This window comes from Sus scrofa, chromosome 15 (genome assembly GCF_054392235.1).
Source record: "Sus scrofa isolate SSC_HxYL_T2T_F1_AM1 chromosome 15, Sscrofa_HxYL_maternal_Yorkshire_Landrace_v2.0, whole genome shotgun sequence".
Taxonomy (NCBI): Eukaryota; Metazoa; Chordata; class Mammalia; order Artiodactyla; family Suidae; genus Sus; species Sus scrofa.
This window is the reverse complement of record NC_139397.1, coordinates 114,550,073-114,571,880: the sequence shown is the minus strand read 5'-3', so window position 1 is coordinate 114,571,880 and position 21,808 is coordinate 114,550,073. Positions and strand designations below refer to the sequence as shown.

At 39.2% G+C, this 21,808-nt stretch overlaps 1 protein-coding gene across 12 annotated transcripts in view; it reads left to right on the top strand.

Annotated features, from left to right (window-relative positions):
* HECW2 (HECT, C2 and WW domain containing E3 ubiquitin protein ligase 2) overlaps window positions 1-21,808 on the top strand; it is a 448,428-nt gene that overhangs the window by 343,965 nt on the left and 82,655 nt on the right. For all 12 annotated transcript variants that reach the window (XM_084998042.1, XM_021074544.2, XM_021074543.2 and 9 more), the window contains one exon: window positions 7,386-7,571. In XM_084998042.1, coding sequence (XP_084854168.1) covers window positions 7,386-7,571 — 186 coding nt within the window. The remainder of the gene's footprint in view (window positions 1-7,385; window positions 7,572-21,808) is intronic.

Below are 21,808 nucleotides of genomic sequence, written 5' to 3'. Positions count from 1 at the left end.
AGTATTTTTATAGATTATATTCCATTTCAAATAATCACAAAATAATGGCTTTATTTCCCTATGCTGTACAGTATATCCTTGTTGCTTATCTATTTTATGCATAGCAGTTTATATCTCCTAATCCTATACCCCTGTCTTACCTCTACCGCCTTTTCTCTCCATACTGGTAACTACTAGTTTGTCTTCCATACCTGTGAGTCTGTTTCTGTTCTGTTATATGCAGTCACTTGTTTTATTTTTTTTTTTGATTGCACATATATGATAACATATGGTATTTGTCTTTCCATGTCTGACTTATTTCACTAGGAGTAATATGCTCCAGGTCCATACATGTTGTTGCAAATGGCAGAATTTCTTTATTTTTATGGACGGGTAATATTCCATTGTGTGTTTATGCGTGTGTGTACCACATCTTTTTGCATCCAACTGTTGATAGACACTTGCTTCCATTATCTTGGCTCTTGTAAATAATGCTGCTATGAGCGGTGGGGTGCATGTATCTTTTTGAATTAGTGGTTTGTTTTTTGTTTTTTCGGATATGTATCCAGGAGTGGAATTCCTGGATCATATGGTAGTTCTATTTTTAGTTTTTTGAGGAGCCTCCATACTGTTTTTCATGATGGCTATACCAATTTACATTCCCACCAACAGTGTATGAGGCTTCCCTTCTCTCCACCTTTTCACCAGCACTTGTTATTTGTAGGCTTTTTGATGATAGCCATTCTGACAGGCGTGAGATAATAGTATCTCATGGTTGTTTTGATTTGCATTTCTCTGACTATTAGCCATGTTGAGCATCCTTTCTTCTGCCTGTTAGTCATCTGAATATCTTCTTTGGAAAATGTGTATTTAGGTCTTCTGCCCAATTTTTAATCAGGTCATTTTTTTGACACTGAGTTGTATAAGGTGTTTAAATATGTTGAATATTAACCCCTTGTTGATCATATTATTTGTAAATATTTTTGCCCATCTAGCAGGCTGTCTTTTCATTTTGCCATTGATTTCCTTTGCTGTGCAGAAGATTTAATTAGGCACCTCATTTGTTTATTTTTGCTTTTATTTCTTTGGCCTTAGGAGACAGATTTTAAAAATACTAGTATTTATGTCAAAGAATATTCTGCCTATGTTCTCCTCTAAGAGTTTTATTGTGTCAGGTCTTACATTTAAGTCTTTAATTCATTTTGAGGGTTGGGTTTTTTTGTTTGTTTATTGTTTGTTTTTGTTTTTGTTTTTGTTTTTTTGTATATGCTGTGAGGAAATGTTCTAATTTCATTCTTTTACATGTAGCTCTCCCACTTTCCCAGCACCATTTTGAAGAGACTTTTTCTCCATTTTATGCTCTTTTCTCCTTTGTTGTAGGTTAATTGATGCATAGGTATGTGGGTTTATTTCTGGGCTCTTTATTCTGTTCCATTGACCTATGTGTCTGTTTTTGTGCCAGTACCATGCTGTTTTGATAACTGTAGGTTTGCTTATAGTCTAAAGTCAGAGAGCATGAGACCTCCGGTGTGTTCTTTTTTTCTCATGGTTGCTTTTGCAGTTCAGGGTCTTTTGTGGTTCCATATAAATTTTAGAATCATTCATCCTAGATCTGTGGAAAATGTCATGGATATTTCACAGGGATTACATTAAATCTGCAGATTGCTTTGGGTAGTGTGGAACTTATAACTATATTAATTCTTCCAATCCAAGGACACAGGAGGTCTTTCCATTTCTTTGTATTGTCTTCAGTTTCCTTCATCCATATTTTATAATTTTCGGGGTGTAGGCCTTTCACCTCCTTGGCTAAGTTTATCCCTCAATATTTTATTCTTTTTGATGTTATTTTAAACAGAATTTTTTTTTTGCTTTATCTTTCTGATAGCTCATTATTAGTATATAGAAAAGCAACAGATTTCTATTTTAATCTTGTATCCTACAACTTTGCTGAATTCATTTATTCTAATAGTTTTTTGGTGGATACCTAATCATCTTTATTGAAAAGAACAAAATTAAATAGATATATAGTTCTTATAACTCAAAAGGAAAACTTGAGAAACAAAAAATTGGGTTTTTTTCCCTGTCTTTGCATTGTGGCTGCTTTAAGATATGTCCTACTGCCCTCTGCTGGTGGTGCTTGCTTCCAAATTTGTCTTGATAAAACATTCTGCTAACTCAAGATTTAATTATTAGTATCATGTCTCTTATAGTTGGTATGCCTCTGTTTTTCTAATAACTTTCATACATAAATACATTTCATTATATGCAACTGAATAATATTTCCAAAATATAATCCCAAATAATTATTATTCCAGCTATTAATACTTCTAGAAATATATTTATTCCATCATATAAACTTAGTACTTAATGAAGAAAAATCTTGTTCTAAAACACATAAATATATTCTTATGTCAGAAATTCCTTCTATTGCAAAATAGGTAAATTGATAGTGTATAGTCAGTTTTTTCAATAAATTCAATTTCCCCTCCATTTTATTCCTTGTTTTTTGTTTGTTTGTTTTTGCTTTTTAGGGCCACACCTAAAAAGCACATATCTTATGGGAACAATATTGCTTGATTTTGTTTATGATAAATTTTTCTTAGTGAATAACATACATGGATGCTCACATCTGCTCCCCTATTATCCTCTGTATACATTTGTTGTGGAGGCAGTGACAGTTTTTTCCCAAGCATGAATTCAGAACACCTAGTTTCTTTTTTTTTTCTTTTGTCTTTTTAGGGCCGCACCCATGGTATATGAAGGTTCCCAGGCTAGGGGTGGGATCTGAGCTGTGTCTGCGACCTACACCACAGCTCATGGCAATGCTGGATCCTTAACCTACTGAGCAAGGCCAGGGATTGAGCCTGAGTCCTCATGGATGCTAATCAGATTCGTTTCCACTGACCCATGACGGGAACTCCAGAACACCTATTCTTGATGAAGGATTTCTGAAATATAAACAATAGATTTTATTTAGCAGTAATATACTTACCTGAGTTATTGATAACAGATTTAGAGTAAATCGACTAGGCGAGGTAATCCTGGACATATGATCACCTAACACTTTGAAAAAAAAAAAACTGCCAAAAGAAAAGAGAATTGATAATTAGTTGCATTGATTGCAACTAACTGACTGATAAGTTGGTTGATTGATAGGGACTGACTGTTCACATATGATTTTCTGCTGCTGCCAAATGGTATTAACATTCCCCTCAGCTCTTCTCAGTATTTTTCACTTCTAACACCTCAAGTGTTTAACCAAGCAAAATATGTAAAGAGCTAGAGTGTCATTTTAACAAAATTCCACCAAGAAATTTAGGTGGTCATTCAGCTGATCATTCACTCAACCATGGGGGGCTTATTTCTTTGCTAGGAAGAAAAGAACCAAGAGGACTGGGAAGAGGAGTTTTGGAATAGAGAAGGGAGAACCCAAATGGACTTTTTAAATCATATCAAGGAAAACTTTGCATCCTTCAGGGATTATTTAAAGGGCTCTGTCTCCTATGAACAATTGCCGACTCGCCTTCCTGCTTGGGAGTGAACATGCAGCACCTTCCGCTGTGAGCTCGTTCTGTGCCTTGTCATTAGACTCCTGTGAAATAGGTCCATCTGCCCTCTCCTAACCTATTTTTGTTTCAGTAGTAGGTTCAGAAGATCAGATCCCTTTACTGCATCTTTTTCTGTAAGACCAAAACAAGACAAAACAACAAAACCCACTAAACCCCAGAGGGAGAATTAAGATGCTTCTTTTCTCTGAACCCACCTATAGCTTGTCTATGTCAGTTTTCATGAAGACTAATTTCTTTTAGCCTAACCCACCTGTTGAGTGTTTCTTGACTTTTGGGGCACTCACATTCTTAGGTCTGCTAGTTTTGTCAGTGTGTTGCAGTATTTTCACGGTGACTGTGGCCTCTGTTTTCCAAGCTTCACTTTCTGCCTCCAGTGAATGCCTTCCTCCCACCTCCCCCTATTATTTTCCTTCTCCATCCTTTTGAGTGATCAGGCTGGGTTCATCTCTGTATTCTCGGGGTTTAGCCCAGGGCTTAGCACATAATTAATGAGAGACTATGAGACCCTTCGTCCCTTAATAGAAAGTGGGACGCTCGTCCAAGGATGCTCTCCCAAGATCTTCAAAGACTGAAAGTAGAAAACAGTTTTACCACTGTCATTCATCTGTTAGAACATAGTTATGGTAGGTATAATCCCTTGTATACTCTTGTATTTACTTCCAATCTATGTTTTTACCTCCTCAAAGCACCTTTACGTCCTTTGTTCCACTGATTTGAATCCCACTGCCTGTGAAAAAAGCAAAACAGTTACAATTATTTCATCTTATAGTTGAGCAAATTGAGGCAGATTAAATGTCTTTCTTTGCCTCTGTCCATGAGTGATAGAGCTGTGGTCAGGTTAGAATCCTCACTATAATTTTGTATGAACAGGAGTACAGATAGCTTTTTTTGAACAAAATTGTTCAGAAAGGATATTTATATTTCAGTTCATATGTGTGTACATATGTGTATATATGTGTGTATATATTTATATATACATATATGATATATATTTAAAAACAGTTCTCTATATATTGAATAAACATGTGAAATATATTTTCAAAAATAGAATAAACACCTATGTGTATATAGGCCTATACATGTGTAAATGACACATATACATGTAAACATATATGTAAATAAGTATATATGTAGTTTCTTTATAAAGATGTAGCCATCTGCAGAGATGTTCCTATTTGGCTTAGGTGTTTTATATGGACCCTAAAAGTCAAGTGCATATTATTCACACTTGGAAAAAGCTGTGGTTCTAAAGGTTGTTTGCTAGTTACTAGTGAGAGAAATCTTTCTTACTCGTAATTTACTTTGGTACATGCTTTTTGCAAAAAGCCATTGAACTTGGCTCTGTATTACACATCTCATTGAGTGAAGAGGAGGAAGATGAAAAGATGTAATTAATTCTAAGACCAGCCTGAAGTCTCCCATGCTTCAAGAGCTGTCTAGCCCCAGGGAATTGCTTCATGCCTGAGGCTGGGATGGGTTCCTTCCCCTGATTACCGATACCTCCTGTCCTAATGAAGTTCTGCAGCTTTTCTTTAGCAGAGTAAGGAGTGTTTCTGGTGCTCCAGATAAAGAATCAGGGTGTGGCCTATTTACTTCTTTCAGTGTGGGGAGGGAGAGGAGATGATGACGAGAGAGATACCTATTTAGAACACAGTTAATGAAATGATTTATCTGACAGAATTATCCCACAATAATTTGTCCCCAAAGAGACTTATTAGGGAGAATGACTTGAAAGCTCGTTGCCATCGCCATCACACAAGCTAGTGTGGTCTCAGGCCTCTATGCTTGCAGTGGCCTATGTGAAAATGTATCAGCAACATGGAGCCAAATGCAGAAAACAGATGCCTTGTGGATTGTACATAAAACTCCAAGGCAAGGTCAGCCACAGGCTAAACTATTAGTTAGCTGGCGTTGGTCTCTGACAACCTCCAACTTCTTCTATTAGTCTCCTTCTCTGCTTTCATGACATCACTTTCTTATTCGCCCATGCTCTGTAATTGTCCAGAGCCCCTGCCTAGGCCTGCCTGCTTTGGCAGTGCTCTGTGCTCTGAACCTGACAATTTCTCCCAGCCTTCACACCTCTCGTGTAGACTGTCAGGCTGAAATATTTTATACTCAGGTAGACTAAGGAACTAGTACACTAGTACGTGAGGACAGTTTAATGTGGCTGGCCTTCCTTCCTTCCTCCCTTCCTTTCATTTTGATAGGGGGAAAATATCTCCATGCAAAACAAAAAGTATGTAATGATAGGGAATCCATCCGAAAAACTGTAGCAAGGTTATTTTATGTAGTTTAGGTTATTCATCAGTAAGATGCCCAGCAAATCTCAGTGGCTTAAGCTAACAGAGGTTTGTTTCTCATTCCAAATGGGGTTGCCAGGGTTCGCTGATTTTCCTCAGAGACCCAGGAACCCCGGTTGGTTGGGGAGCAGCTACCATTTCACACATGGTCAATGGCTATACCTCCTGTGCCAAAGGGAGGAAAGCTCAAGAGGGACTCACATCAGCAATAAATGCTTTGACCTGGACGTGACACCCTGGGGGCCCTGGAAAGACAGGAGCAGTGTTGACATCCTCAGACTCACTCATCTTTTATCCTACAGAGGATACAAGTGTAGTACTGGCACAGTCCTGGGCACAGCAAAGACAGTAACTGTTTCTTAAAGTGAAATGATTTCCAAGGATCCTGATTTCTTTGGGGTTTGCCTGGGTCTGTCTTAGATGAGAAGCAATACCAGAATCCATGAAAAAAGCCTGAAGGCCTTCAGACTCAGGCTGGTGTTCCTGGGATACTAAAGGGAAGAGGAGCCTGAAGCCTTTTGAATCTACCTGAGAAAAGTAGAACCCCAGGAAAACTCATTCACAGGCAATTTCATGAACATCACATTCCTTCTGATAACTCAAGGAAATAGCTCTAGACAGTTACTCCTTTGCTATCGCTTGGCACATGGTATTGTGCCATGAATATTTGTTGACTGACTCAGATGAGGAAAGCCCATGGCTTATGGTCTGTGTTTTGGGACTCTTCTCAAGTATCATAGAGACAAAGGCTGGAGCATTTTATAAAACAGTCACTTTTTTGTGTGTGCTGGTATAATGGAACTTTCTTAAATGTGCATTTCGATCATGTAAATTCAGACACACACACACGCGCGCGCGCACACACACACACACACACACACACACGATAGAGAGGGAGAAAGGAAAAAACAATACTAAGGTATACAGTCCAGGCAGTTCTGCCTGCTATTCCATCTACTGAGATCATGCCTCCAAGATTAAGTGTGATGAAAAAATCCAGTCACTGATGGTCTTAGTTGAATATGACTCTCCGTGAATACAACCCAGCCTGTTGCGTGTACTTCTACTATTTAAATATATGGCCAAGCATTTTTCCATACAACGTGACTCCTAAATGTTTGCCAGCTGTTTCATCAGCTCTAACCCAAAGAACCAGTGACCTGTTTCTGTGCTGGAGGAAACCCTGGCTATGTTTGGGCTCACTGTGAGGTGCTAGTTTTGTCTCTGGCATGGTGTGACTTTGACTGAGTGGGTTTCACCTAAATCCAGCTTTAGGATTTAACCTCCCCTGTAGAATGAGACTCCACCGTGTTCTAGTGCTTTAAAAAACTAGAATCATCAGTGAAGGCTCCCTTACTCTCTGTAGGTCTATCTGTTTTACTTTTACTTTGATCAGATTTGTTTTGTTCTGTCTGCTGTTTCCATCTGTGGATCTAGAGTTATGTTGAAGCCTATATGCCATCTGGAGATTAAGTAGCATGTATGTTGCTTTTGAATGTCAAACAGGTTAACACTGGTTCTCCGTCCTTCTCTCCAGAGTGCCTACCGCATGTTTACAAACAACACGTGTTTGAAGCACATGATCACCAAAGTCCGGCGGGACACCCACCACTTTGAACGCTACCAGCATAACCGGGACCTTGTGGGATTCCTCAACATGTTTGCAAACAAACAACTGGAGCTGCCGAGGGGCTGGGAAATGAAACACGATCATCAGGGCAAGGTAACTGGAGGGAGTTGCCATGGGGAAGCTGCCGCAGGACTATGGGCTGCTAGTGGCTGTGGCACTTGGCCCTCCCCTTCTGGGGAGGGCTGAAAGCCCTTTTGAGGTGCAACATTCCATCTGCTGGTGCAAGTGAAACCTGGACAAGCAGGTAGTTAGTTACAATAAACAGGTGCTGTGCTCTTCTGAAGTAGTGTATGTAGTGGGTGGACATGAGGGCACTTGTTTGGCAAAACACTCACTTTGTCTGGATATTCTTCTAACTGTACTCTTGCCATTTTCTACTGATTAGAGAAGAGGTGTTTTAGGCAATGATACTTCCTTCTCCTCACTGTACAGCTTGCGTTGTGGGTAGTGGTATATAAGTTGTGACATTGTTTGGAGAAGGCTGCCCAGAGGTTGCTAAGCAACAATGCAAGGCATGTCTGTGATGCTGTCCTCTTTTTGGCCTCAGTCTTGTTGGTTCAGACCCCTGATTTTGTTAGCACAGTAAACAAGATTCACTGATTGATTAATTTATGATGAGAAATACATAGTTCAGTTGCACAGGCTAGAATAACCACATCTATACTTCCTTCTGAGGACAGATGAACCCAAAAGCCAGGTTATAATCAGGAGTTTGTTATATGAGTAAACAATCAGAGTAAAAATAATTTTATAATGTGCTTCTCAGCTAAGATTTTATTTGTTTCACTCTTATTCAGTACCTACTATCAGCCATGAACTGTTTAAGCTTTTTCTTTCTTTTTTTCTTTCTAGGGCCGCACCTGTAGCATATGGAAGTTCCCAGGCTAGGTGTCTAATCCAAGCTACAGTGGCCAGCCTACGCCACAGCCACAGCAGTGCTGGATCCTTAACCCACTGAGTGAGGTTAAGGGATCCAGATCTGAGCCATGTCTGCGACCTACACCACAGCTCACAGCAATGCTGGATCCTTAATCCACTGAGTGAGGCCAGGGATCAAACCCACATCCTCATGGATACTAGCCAGGCTCTTAACCTGCTGAACCATGATAGGAACTCTTGTTTAAGCTCTTTCTATGTTTAAGTTCTTCACAACTCCATGAGGCAGTGTTAGTATTATTACTGCTATTTTCTTACAAAGAGTCCCAGGTCTAGAATGGCTCGGTGACTTGCCCAGTGTCGCAGAGTTGGGCAGTGACTGAGCTGGGCTTTAACCCAGGCAGTCTGGTTCATACTCCTAACCACCACATTATGCTCTCCGAGTATTGAGTAGCCATCCTCAGTTTCCCTGTCTGTGAAAATTGGAAATACATGACTTATAGTATGGGGAATATTAAGTTGACAAGATATTTAAAATAACTATGCTTGACTTATTAGTTCAACAAATATTTATTGAGCACCTGTGCAAAACAGATAAGCCAACTACTTCATAGAACTGCCACTCTGATGGAAAGAGAAGGGCAGTAGACAGATAAGTAAATACATAGCATGCCAAGAGCTGATGAAAGCTGTGGTTTCAAAGAAAGCCGGAGATAGGGTCTAAAGAAAGGCAGGAGTGGAGAGTTACACAGCATGGCTGGGGAAGGCCTTGCAGATAAGACTCTTCATGCACACAGACCCGAACAAAGTGAAAAGCAAAGCGTATCAGGGAAGAGCATTCAAGGCAAATGGAATATGGAAAGTACTCAATAAAGACCATTCTCCCCTCTAGCAATAATACCATAGTGGCATCTCACTCATCCTGGACTCAGCTTCCAGCAGTCTTAACTGAGAATTTAAAAGCAGTCCAAATAGATATTAAGAAATGCATGCATATATTTTAATGCATGGAGGAACCCTCAGACTCTCATTGACACTATTGACTTGATTTCTGTAAGTCTTTTTAATAAACCTCTAATTCTCAGCCCAGAGAAGATTAGAAGTAGCCAGCATGAAGTTTAGAATAGATGAAAGAGGATGAATTTGTGATTAGGACCCTGGACCACAGACTGAATGGCGTTGTCGCAGAGTCAGGCAGGCGTGGCAGGGAAGCCTTTCCAGGAGCTAGGAAGCTGGCAGCAGGGCCGCCTGGCTCTGCCTGTGCTCTCTCCTTCCCGGGGAGGATGTCACTGAGTTGGCACTGAGTGTGGTCAGCAGCCTGAGAGCCCAGCCTTTGTAAACACTCTTCTGAATGGAACGACATAGGTGGTCCAAGAAAGGAACTTTGGAAAATGCCGATGGTGTTATACCTGCAGTAGCAGGCCAAGAATTCACCTCTGTTCTCAACTCTGACAATAGTTTACCTAAGTATCTGGAGCAGCTGTACTCATTAGAGAACTGTGAATCCAGGGGAAAAAAAAAAACCCAGGTGAGACAATGCTGCATGTATTTCTGCTCTGTGTAGTGACTTAACTTGCTAAACCATTTTGTTCGGGAGCTTATGGTGCAGCTGTGGAAGAGAAGGTTCCTTTCTTGCCAGTCATGACTTGCCAGACAGGCTTCAGGAGAGAGCTTTTTATTAATAACACCTGAACCTTGAGAAAAGTTTAAGTTAAACCTAGGATGCTATTTAGGATGAGTTACGATGTATTCTTAAGAACAAGTTCTGTCTCATAGTTTTTATAAACGTTTCGATGGTTAAGCAAAGGTAAATATTATCTTAGCTATGTGGGTAACATAAGCATCCGTCTTATTCCCAGAGGGTTTGGACTCATTTGGGGTTTTAACCTAAAGTTGTAGGCATTGTAAAGAGCTCTGAATGTGGGCTGTTGGGTGACCTCACGGTCTACTGGTGGCCTTGCAACTCGATGTTATTTGGCCTGGACAAAGACGTGGAAAGGAACCACCCCTGCCCCTCCCCATCACCTTGTGGACAGAATGGATTATCAGACAAGACTGAGAGCTTATCACTTTAGCCCGATTGCTCTGCTCTGTGCATTTGGACTTGAATAAGATTTTTAGCTAAGCTGGGCACCTTAACTAAAGCAGGTATATCTCCCTATGTTCCTTCCCTGTTCTTCCTTTACAAATGATTGGCTTCCAACGAGCTAAAATAATTGAAACGGACATTTGAGAGAGGCTGTTACTATATCTGTATTTGGCTGCGCTGCTTTTGACTGTACTTTAAAAGTCGTGGCTCCCATCCACCAGGCAGCTAATAGGTTTTCTTCCAGCCTGAAAATTTAGCTCCCCTTTTCAGTGAGTTGCTTTACCTACAGAACATTTAATGGGAGTGACCTTTTTTTCCCATTTAACATGTAAGCCATTTAATGCCATGAATTTTCCCACAGTTATGACCGATTTCTAGAGCTGACGTGAGATAGGGAGACCAAATCCTCATCTACATGAAAGGAAACAGTTCTTAAGAGGAAGGTTGTCACGCTCAGCTCCTCAGGCTTATGAAGTGTAGCACCATCTTCTTTTCTCAAGTGCAACATCTTCCTTTTGTGTTTTATTTTGTCTTTCAGCACACTTTTGAATGCCTACTATGTGCATGCCTCTGTGATAACAGTGATACACCTAACACTTACTGTAGCATAATATAGTACATAGTATCAGCTATGTGATAGACATGTTGAAAGCATTTAGATGACTTTCTTCCATACTCACAGCAGCCTGGTACATAACTACTATTTTTACCCACATATTCTAGAAGAGGAGGCTGAAGCACAGCATGGAATTGACCAAGGACCTACAATCAGTATGTGATAGAACTGGATTTGACTCAGACTGTCCAGAGTCCCTGTGCTCACCCTGGCTCTCACTAGTGGGTAGGGTGAATGCATAACTTCCAGCAGTTATAGTGAAGGTAGCAAAGGGTGCTCTTGGAGCCCATGGTAGGGTGTCCTCCCATAGTTGAGAAGACGAGGACTTTCAGGCGCTTCATCAAAGGGCAGCATATTGGGTGCATTGCTGTTAGCTCTCCAGGCATAAGTGAATCCCCATATAATCTCCCTTGCATGGTTTCATGACATCTGCCCTCATCTGTCTCAGGGTATAGTTGTTAACTTGTTTTATCTTCCCAAGCAGATGTTCTCCTTCTTGAGAGTTCTTCTATTTATTTCTTAATTATTCCCTCTTCAACCCCTGAGTCTTACATGTATAGGATTCTCAAAAGAAGTTTGATGAATGAATAAAACTTGTCACAGTTATTCAGTAATCTCTGCTTTGGACCAATGAAGCTGCTTCTAGGCTCTCTCCTCATTGCCACTTCCTCCTCCTCTGCTCTCAACAGAAGCAGGTCCTAGATTTGCCTGATTTCACTTCTTGTAATGCATATGTTGTCTTGAATTTTCCCATTACAGGTTTGAATGAGGTAGTGATTATGCTCATATCTCACTTTGGCTGTCTTCAATTTTGAAAGAGATTTTTTTTTCCTAATTACTAAGGCCAAGAGTTTAAATTAGGTGATATTATATAGTATTCTAGATCTTGGCTGCTTTTTGGGGGGAGCTCTAGTCTGAAACATGTCCTTGACATATATAAAGGAAGACAAGTACAATATTCTTTTTCAATTGACTGCTAATTAAAGAGCAAGAACAGAATATCAGGCCTTGCTAGGTAAAAGGAGGATGATGATACTGACAGTGGCAATGGTGATAATGATGATACCTGCATTTATTAAGCTCGTGCCATGTGCCAGGCACTGTGCTAGGTACTTTTCCATAGATTATCTTATTTAAACCTTATAGCAATTTATGAGGTGGGTATTATTATTATTATCCACATTTTATTAGAGATGTTAAAAAATGTGTGTATTAAACAAGCAAGTGAGGAATTAAGTATTCAAAGTCTAGGTGTCAAACATGGGTAACCACTAGGTTCTCTTGGGAGTAATTGTCTTTGGAAATGAGAGATATCTTATCATTCCAAGGAAGAAGTGTTCTGGTCCAGGTACTGAGATTACTGGATCCTTCAGGGCTGAGTCATACACTCAGGTTTTGATTAGATCATAGGTATTTTAGCAGAAGACACGTCATCAGAAACATGTACATGACTCCGTGCTTAAACACCATAGAGTTCCTATGCTAGGGACACAGAGAATAATGGAAATGAATGGAATTCACATATATTGATAGCTTATTAGATGCCAGGTTTGAAGCTGGGGTATTATATTAGCTCACTTAACTTTCACAAAAATCCTATGGAATAGGTTTTGCTATAGATGAAGAAACGAAGGCTCAAAGTGGTTTAGTGTCCATGTAAATAAACTTTTCTATACAGATCCATGTCTTTTGATATTCAAATCCTATAATAATTTTCCTAGACAAGGTTAATCTAGATCTCACTGGCCACTAACCATCTGACTAATTGGGGATATGTCATTTAAACTTCCTGGGTCTGGGTTTCCTTATTTCTACAAATAAATAGGTTAATCGTCTTTTCAGGTGTTTATCGGTCACTTGTTTGTCTTCTTTGGAAAAATGTATATATGAAGAATTGCCGCATGATGCAGCCATTCCACAGTTAGGTGTAAACCCAGGATAAATGAAAATAGGCTTCCACACTAAAATTTGTGCGCAAATGTTTACAGTAGCATTATTCATAATAGCCAAAAGTAGAAACAACCCAAATATCCATACTGATAAATGGAATAAATAACCCAACTGATAAATGAAATAAATAAATGTGGTAGATGCATACAATGAAATATTATTTGATAATGCAGAGGATTGAAGTACTGATAGAATGTGGTAAGCCTTGAAAATATTTTCTAAGTGAAAGAAACTAGTCACAAAAGATCACATATTGTATGATTCCATGTATATGAATGTCCAGAATATGCAAATTTATAGCAACAGAAAGTAGATTGGTCGTTTCCTTGGGTTGTAGATAGGATAGGGAGTGAATGTTAATAGATAAGGGATTTCTTTCAGTGGGGAAAATGTTCTAAAACTATATGGTGGCGATAGTTGTACAGTCCTCTGTATATACTAAAAAGCAATGAATTTTTTTTCTTTTTTCCTTTTTTTTTTTTTTTGCTTTTTAGGGCTGTACCTGCAGCATATGGAGGTTCCCCAGGCTAGAGGTCTAATCGGAGCTACAGCTGCCGGCCTGTACCATATACCACAGCCACAGCAATGCCAGATCCGAGCCGCATCTGCGACCTACACCACAGCTCGCGGCAATGCTGGATCCTTAACCCACTGAGCGAGGCCAGGGGTCGAACCCGCAGCCGTATGGCTTCTAGTCAGATTCATTTCCACTGCGCCACGATGGGAACTCCTAAAAAGCAGTGAATTTTATACTTTAAATGGATGGATTATATCTGAGTTATGCCTCAGTGGAGCTGTTGAAAAAAATTAATAGGTTGAATTCGAGGAAGACTAGGTTTCCCTTTTTAGCTCCTAGATTCTGTAGCTCTTTGATTCTTCAGTCTTAAAGATTAGATGATATGGTTCTAAACTGGGTTTGGCATTAAATGTGAAATTCTTTTCTTTCTACTTTTTAATCTCATTTGGAAAGATTTCTTGTTCAGAATATCACGCTCTGTTTTAATCAGTATTTTGTTCCATAACTTGATTTCCTTAATTATTTTGATTCTGACAATGAAGCCAAGTTTTATTTTATGCAGGATAGTCCTCACGAGACTGTGATCAACATCTCCATATACGTATTTCTTGGCCCTAAGGTCTAGGATATTCAGCTACCATATAAAACACATTTTTGACTTGCCTTATTTTGAAACAAAACATAGAAGCAAAGAGAGTAGTCCAGTATGAAAAGAAAATTTCTTCTTGCTTCTTTTTGTAATAATTCTTAAACTTTTGTACACTCTAAGGAGTGTGAAAATCAAGGGTAATTTGATGTCTGGGTTACAGTGTTGATGTAAATGTTTTATATTTGTGCAAGAAATATGCATTGGTAGTACTAAAATGTTTAAAATGCTTATTTTAAATGCTTCTGGTTCTTGGCTAGGTTTGATCATTAGTATGTGCTTGTGGGGATTATATATCTGGTACCTGAATATGAGCTTTAATAACAAAAACCAAATGTGATGTAATCTAGGAGTGTTCTTTCTTTCTTCCTTTCTAATATTTATTCTGTCCTCCTTTCCATCTTCCCTCCCTTCTTTTCCTCCCTTCTCATTGTTTGTTTGAAAGATTTGAGGAAATGTTACGTGGGCCAGGATTTCTGGATCCATCAATATCAGATCTAACTTCTGTAAGCCTCAGTTTTCTCTAATTAATAACCTGTCCTGTCCACCTCCTGGGGCTGTGGTTGGCATCACCCTAGATAATCATGGAATTACAAATGGAAGAAAACCAACTGGGATGATAATTAACACAGTTTATTGAGTAATTGACTTACTATTACTCGACTTACAGTGTAGAAGAAAAAATAGTACAATTATAAACCTCTAGAGATTTATGAATTAGTTTGAAGAAAGCAAAAATATAGATTGTGCAAACACCTACAAAATAAAGTGGACCGTACAGCACACTAACCAAGAATGCTAATCACTTGGTTATCCCTACCCAACTCACCCAAATCTTGATTGGAATGGTTAGGTAGAAGCAAGAATCTATCGAAAACAATTGCTAATGAGTTTCATCAATTTAGAATTTTATGAAAATGGTAAAGATTTATCATTAATGGCTGAATACTTCCTCTAGTGGGAAATACACAATGGCTTATAAGAGATACTATAGAATTAGTGTGAGTATCCTCTTCCTCCTCTTAGCAAACCGCAGCTTTTTCCTAACCAAGGTGGCCTTACAGAATGATTTTTCACAGTAGGGTTCTTTTTGTCTGTTCTTGATCACCACAGGGTAGGCTGCTCTCGCATATTTGCTTCCAGCTAAGACCTTTTTAATGACCCAGAGCATTCTGTTTCTCTACCATGAGTGCTGTGTTTTGCGGTCTCTCTGGTAGGTTTGTTTTCTTGCCAAGATCAGTGGTCTTCTGCTCTGTGCTTACATTCTCCATAAGCTCTGGTCATGAAGATGGGTTTTATAAGTATCCTTAGCAAGATGAGTAACATTTTCCATTGTACTGGAACTGAAACTGGATCTACCCATTTGCACAGAATCATGTTCTTCCTTTTTAAAGCCACTAAGCACCCCTCCTCTAGACTCTTTTTCCCCTAATGCCTCTTATTTGGATTATAAAAAACAGAACTTGTACCGTGCACAGGTATGGATGCAGGATGGGTTTTTTTCTGGCATGGGATACCTAGAAAGTTTTCATAGTAAAGATTGGATTTGAACTGAGCCCTGAATGGTGAGTAGGGTTTTGATAAATTTAGATTGTGGAGGAGAGAAAATACAGGGTGGGAAAGGAAGGAAAACACTTCAAGTAGAGGCATGGAGACAGGACTGGGTGGGAATGGTTATTAATTCCTATGAAGAAGTAATGGGTGGAGTTTCCATCGTGGTGCAGCAAAAATGAATCCGACTGGGAACCATGAGGTTGTGGGTTTGAGCCCTGGCCTCACTCCTCCATGGGTTAAGGATCCAGCGTTGCCATGAGCTGTAGTGTAGGTCACAGACACAGCTTGGATCTGGTGTTGCTGTGGCACTGGTGTAGGTCAGCAGCTGTAGCTATGATTGGACTCCTAGCCTGGGAACCTCCATATGCCACAGGTGTGGCCATAGTGGGCAAATTTTGAGAGACTTTGTGTTAGACACACACACACACACACACACACACACACACACACACACACACGAGGTGAGGGTGTAAACCCAATCCAAAATCCAGAACGCTTGAGACCCAAGAAAATGCCAACATCCTAACTCATTGAGGCCAAGGGAATTCCCTTGCAGTCAGTCACTTTTGACCTTCAGTTGATTTAATGAGGCCCACCCACATTAGGGAGGGCAATCTGCTTAACTCAGTCTACTGATTAAAACGTGATTCTCATTCAGAAACTCACTCATGGACACATCCAGAATAATGTTTGACCAAATGTCTTGGCACCTGGTGGCCCAGTGAAGTTGGTACATAAAATTAAGATCAGTGGAAGCATCACTGCAGAAGGTTAGGGATAACAGGGAGAGTGATAAAAAATGACATGGACAATTAGAAAAATACAACAAAGCTTGGTATTTCTATCTATCTATCTACCCATCTAACAATTTATTTATTTTCTGCTTTTTAGGCCTGAACCTTTGGCATATGGAGGTTCCCAGGCTAAGTGTTGAATCTCAGGAGCTGTATCTGCTGGCCTACACCACAGCCATAGCAACATGGGATCCAAGCTACATCTGCGACCTACGCCACAGCTCATGGCAATGCTGGATCCTTAACCCATGAGCGAGGCCAGGGATGGATGATTTGTTTCTGCTGAGCCATGACAGGAACTCCCTTGGTATTTCTTAAGCTCATATAATGCAGTGATCATTTGGCTTAATTTGTTGAAAAAGTGTGATTTATTTTTTGACTCCCTTTCAGGTGTGAAATATGGAATTAATTTTTTTCCTACCTCTTTGTTTTCTGCTCTCAAACAGTATTAATGCACAGGGCGCTTTCCCCTGATCATTCTACTTGGGCCTAATTTGAAATGCTAAGAAACTTTGAACTTTAACAGTTTTATATCATAAATATCATGGGTTCTTTAAATCAAAATATAAACAATGCTAACCTTCTCCTTAAAGTGAAATGCCCTTTCCCATGGTTTCTTGTGTTTTTCCCTACAAAAATCGTATGCTATAATATCTCCCATCTAAATTGACATCCATCCCTAAAGCCAAGCTTTGTAACTCTAGGTTTTTGTAAATCAAGCTTTGTAAACTTTTTTTTTTTTTTTTTTTTTTTTTTTTTTTTGTATCTTTGGATGTCAGATTGGGGATCCGAGTATCAGAACGGTCCAAATACTCAACTTTGATGATCATGGCAATGAGAAGTTATGGTTGTGAGGATAGATTTTTTAGAAGAGAAAAAATATTTGTATAATGATAGTTACCACAGTCTGAGCCTACTTAAGGATTCTCATTTTATCATACCCTAAAAGAGCCTGTATGACTGCAGAAGTTGCCCTGGTGATGACATAGACTCTGATTTCAAACCCACGTGAAGCTGATGGCCACAAGTTTTTGAGTCAGGTTCATCTCAGTGAGTGAAATCCAACTTAATATTTGGAGGTTTCAGATGAATCCCAAAATTGTCTTTGCAGGATAAACTCCATACTTTGAAAATAGGTTCTTTGTCCATTAGAGCTCTATAATTTTTATTTTGTAGCACATCTCTTTAATTGCTTAGAAACACTTCCTAATTCTTTGTGGTGTTTACCTGGTTTAATCACCTCCTTACACAGCAATCCAGAAATAAAGTCTAAATTTATAAAAAGTGCATGGTTTTTAGAGGATCTCTTACTTATTTTTGAGGGAGTAAAAATGTGTTTGATCAAAAAATAACCCATATAAATACACATAGAGGTATTATAAAATGCTAGATTCATGGAATCTTGAAGGAATTCCCCGGTATGAAGATAGCCTTTGCCTTTTATTTTGAACCAGTTTTCCCCTGGCCAGCATTGGATACTTTTTAAAAATGTAGTATAATATCCTAAAATTTTATGGTCATGTCCTTCTATTCTACCTTAAATGTGCTGATGTGGATAACTTCATTCTTGGTCTTCTACAGTGATGTGCTGGTAAATGCTTAACAACCAGCATCTCCGGGGAGGTGAGTAGGAGGGCTGATCTGTGGCATTTGCTATTTTCTGTGGTGTAAATTCTCCCAACATAGCCAATTTCAGGCTACTGGCATTATCATCAGCCAGCCTGCAGAATTCCTTAAAATTTTATCATCAGCACTTTTAGCTGGTTCTAGCCATCCCCAACGTATCACTGGCTCCCCTATTCTATTTCTCACACCTACATCCACCATGCCTAACACATAAAATATCCCTCCTTTAGCTAACATATTACATGTGAAACTTGGGAATGTCTTACTTATCCAAATCTACTAACCAATCAGCTGTTTCCAGAACTCTAACCCAAGTGCCATGAGTCCCTGTTTTCTGTCTTAGCAGTTTAGATACCTGATCATAGCAGTTTAACAAAGTAACTTTCTTGAGCGTTTTTTGTGATTGATACAGATGTCATGTGATATTTGGGACCACCTACTCCTTTAAAGGAACCAAGTGGTAGAAAATGTTAGCATGACTATTTTTTACATAAAATAAACTCTATCATTCAGCCTTTTTCAACTCTACTTTGGTAACAGATTTCTGTCTGGGATATAACAGAGAGAAAATATAGCATGTTTATCATAATTGGGGAAGTACCACATGGGAGGGGATCAGGAGCTGAGAAGGGATTTATATTTTGGAAGGGAGAGAATGTGAGTAAATTACAATCTTTGTAAATATTAAAGTAGATTACAGTTAACTTTTTTGAGCCTTTTAAGACTATGGAGTTGAGAAACTAGAAGTTAGAACAGATTCATATTCAAGTTTCTAACTTTTAGATTATTGTGAAAGAAGATGGTGTTCTGTCTTTTTGAAGCATAGTTACAAGTGCTTTTTGTTTTATTTTGTTTACATGGTCTTTTAATATGGATTCCTGGTTTGGCAAAATGTTAACTGGAAACAATTTCAAACTTCTGTGACTTAGATTTGTTGAGCCTGAGGTTGGTATTTCTTCACAAATACTGATGGTTTTTTCTTTTCTTAAAATAATAGAAGCTTAAAAAAAAAAAAAGAATTGTGTAAAGAGAGAAGTGTATTTTGTTTGGCCTTACTAAAATACCACTTGGCTCCAGCCAGCCCATATTTCCTGACTCTGACCATGCCCCAAAGCAGTGAAAGGGTAGAAGTTTTCAAAATGAGATTTAGATTTGTGTATTTGCATTCCTTTCAGTTTTTGACTATGTTGTTAGTGGTAGTAGGTCCAGCACTGGGAAGCTTGAGTGAATTTCCTTAATGAAACTTAACAGTAGGGAATCTGTGTTGTTCAAAATTTGCTTTGCTAGTAGCTAATCTGAAAGAAGATCATTTTTTTAAAAATACAATTGCTTTTTTAATGTCTGCATTCTCAACATACTATTTATTCAGAGAGTATTTATTAATACACAGTAGAAACTTCCATAAATAAAGGTGGGCTACTCAAGAATGGTGACATAAAAAAGTGACCCAAATTTTAAAAAAAGAAAAAAAAAAAAAAGGAATAGGTCAACTTCATTACTGGCTTGAACTCGTTAGGCTATCCTGTGGGAAAGTGATCCACTTTGGTGACATAATTGATTTGTGCGTCATGAATAGAAATGGCAAGGCTAAAATTTGCATGGTATTTTTTTTTTTTATGCTTTCCTCTTTGATTTAAAGTAGAGTACATTTTTCACAACTCTGTTGTGACCTGAGTTGTCTCCTTTCCATGGGTAAAGCAAAGCACCAAGGAAGCCTGTCCAGGGTCACACAGTGAACAGAGCAGAGCCAAAGCTCAAGCTGAGGAATTATTTCTTAGCCTCGGACTAGTGCATTAGCTGTGGGGTTTCCACGTTTTGTTGTTGTTGTTGTTGTCTTTTTGCCATTTCTTGGGCTGTTCCCGCGGCATATGGAGATTCCCAGGCTAGGGGTCCAATCAGAGCTGTAGCCACCAGCCTATGCCAGAGCCACAGCAATGCAGGATCCGAGCCGTGTCTACAACCTACACCACAGCTCACGGCAACGCCGTATCCTTAACCTACTGAGCAAGGGCAGGGACCGAACCCGCAACCTCATGGTTCCTAGTCGGATTCGTTAACCACTGCGCCACGACGGGAACTCTTCCACGGGGCGGGGGAGGGGGGGGCTTAATGGGGACTTTTCCCTCCAAGTACTTAGCAGACATAGAAAGCAAATGTGAATAATATACACATTCCATTTACTCTGAAACTGAGCCCCTCGTGGAATATAAAGTAATATCTATCCACCACTCACAACCCTGCCTCCAACAGGGTAGCAGTCGAATGGTGCACAGTAGGCGCAGTTTGCTGTCCAGCATCCGCAGCCGCCTTTTCTTCCTTGAAACAGTGGTGAGGCTCAGTGCTATGAGTGACTGGGATTGTCAGCCTAATTCAATCAATACTTAAATACTATTCTAAAATCAAGTACTATGTGAGATGTGGGGGGAGAACATAAAAAGGAAAAATAAGAGAGAGCAGAATGAAAGAAAAAAAAAAGAAAAATGTGAAAAGTAGAAAGGAGAAGAAGGAGGCATTGCTCGTTGGGTTTTGGAGCCAGATAGAAAGATGGATTCGAATCTCAGCTTTATACTTTCCCAACCCTACCTTTCACTTAAATCTCAAACCCTTACCTGACTGTGTTAAAGGTGAACCATGATGAGAAATCATTGTTTAGGAAATAATGAAGATTCTTATTTATAATAAGAATAAGGCAGCTGGCCTATGTGTTCTTCTGTGCTCAGACTTCGGGGCATCAATTACGATTTGGTTTGGCTGCATCGTGACTGAGACCTGTACAAAGTTTAATGTGCAAGACTTTATTCTCTGACATAAAGAAGTTCAGAGGTTGGCAGTCTAGGGCTCTTAAAATGGTTCCTTAAATTGTGAGAGCCCTGACTCCTTACAGCTTTTCACTCTGCCATCCTGCATCTTATAGGCCCAGTATGGCTTCTGGAGGTCCAGCAAATACATCTTTGTTTCAGGGAGCAGAATGGATGAAGGTCAGGAGTGTTTCACCTTGTAAGAATCTCCTTGTACAGGAGTTTTCCAGAAGTATGATGTAACGCTGTATTCACAGCTCATTGGCCAGAGCTTAGTCTGGGCCATACATACCTCCAAGGAGCCTGGGAAGTTAGTTTCAACAGTTTTTTGTTGTTGTTGTTGTGTTTTTTTTGTTTTTTTTTTTTAAGCTTCATGTATGGACTGTAGGAAGAAACACTGTGATCTTTAGAAAAATGTCTCAGAAGTAAAAACTGTTATTCTTAGTAATAGTAATTCACTAATTAAGGGGCACTATGTTCAAAAATTTATGTGAGCCATATTATTTTGCCTTCCTTTGATGTAAGTAAGTGTTATTATTTAACAGAAAAGAAGTCGTTTTTGAAAGTGTAAGTAGTTTGCTTAAGATTATGTTGCTAGTAAGTGCTGGAGATAGAGCTCGGAACCAGGCTTGCCTTTTTCTAGGCCCCAAGCGTTTAATCACTACTTTGCCTCCAACTTCTCATGTTTTGACTTGATCGTTTATCAATGGTCCACATGAGGTGTTTTAAAACCGTCTATCCTGTTTGCGGTTTTATAGTCTTCAGTTCACCACCCTTTTCACTCAAACACACAAACACACACATACCCCTCATTTATTTTTCTCAAATATTTGTGTATTTTTTTTTTTTCTTTTTACAGCTGCA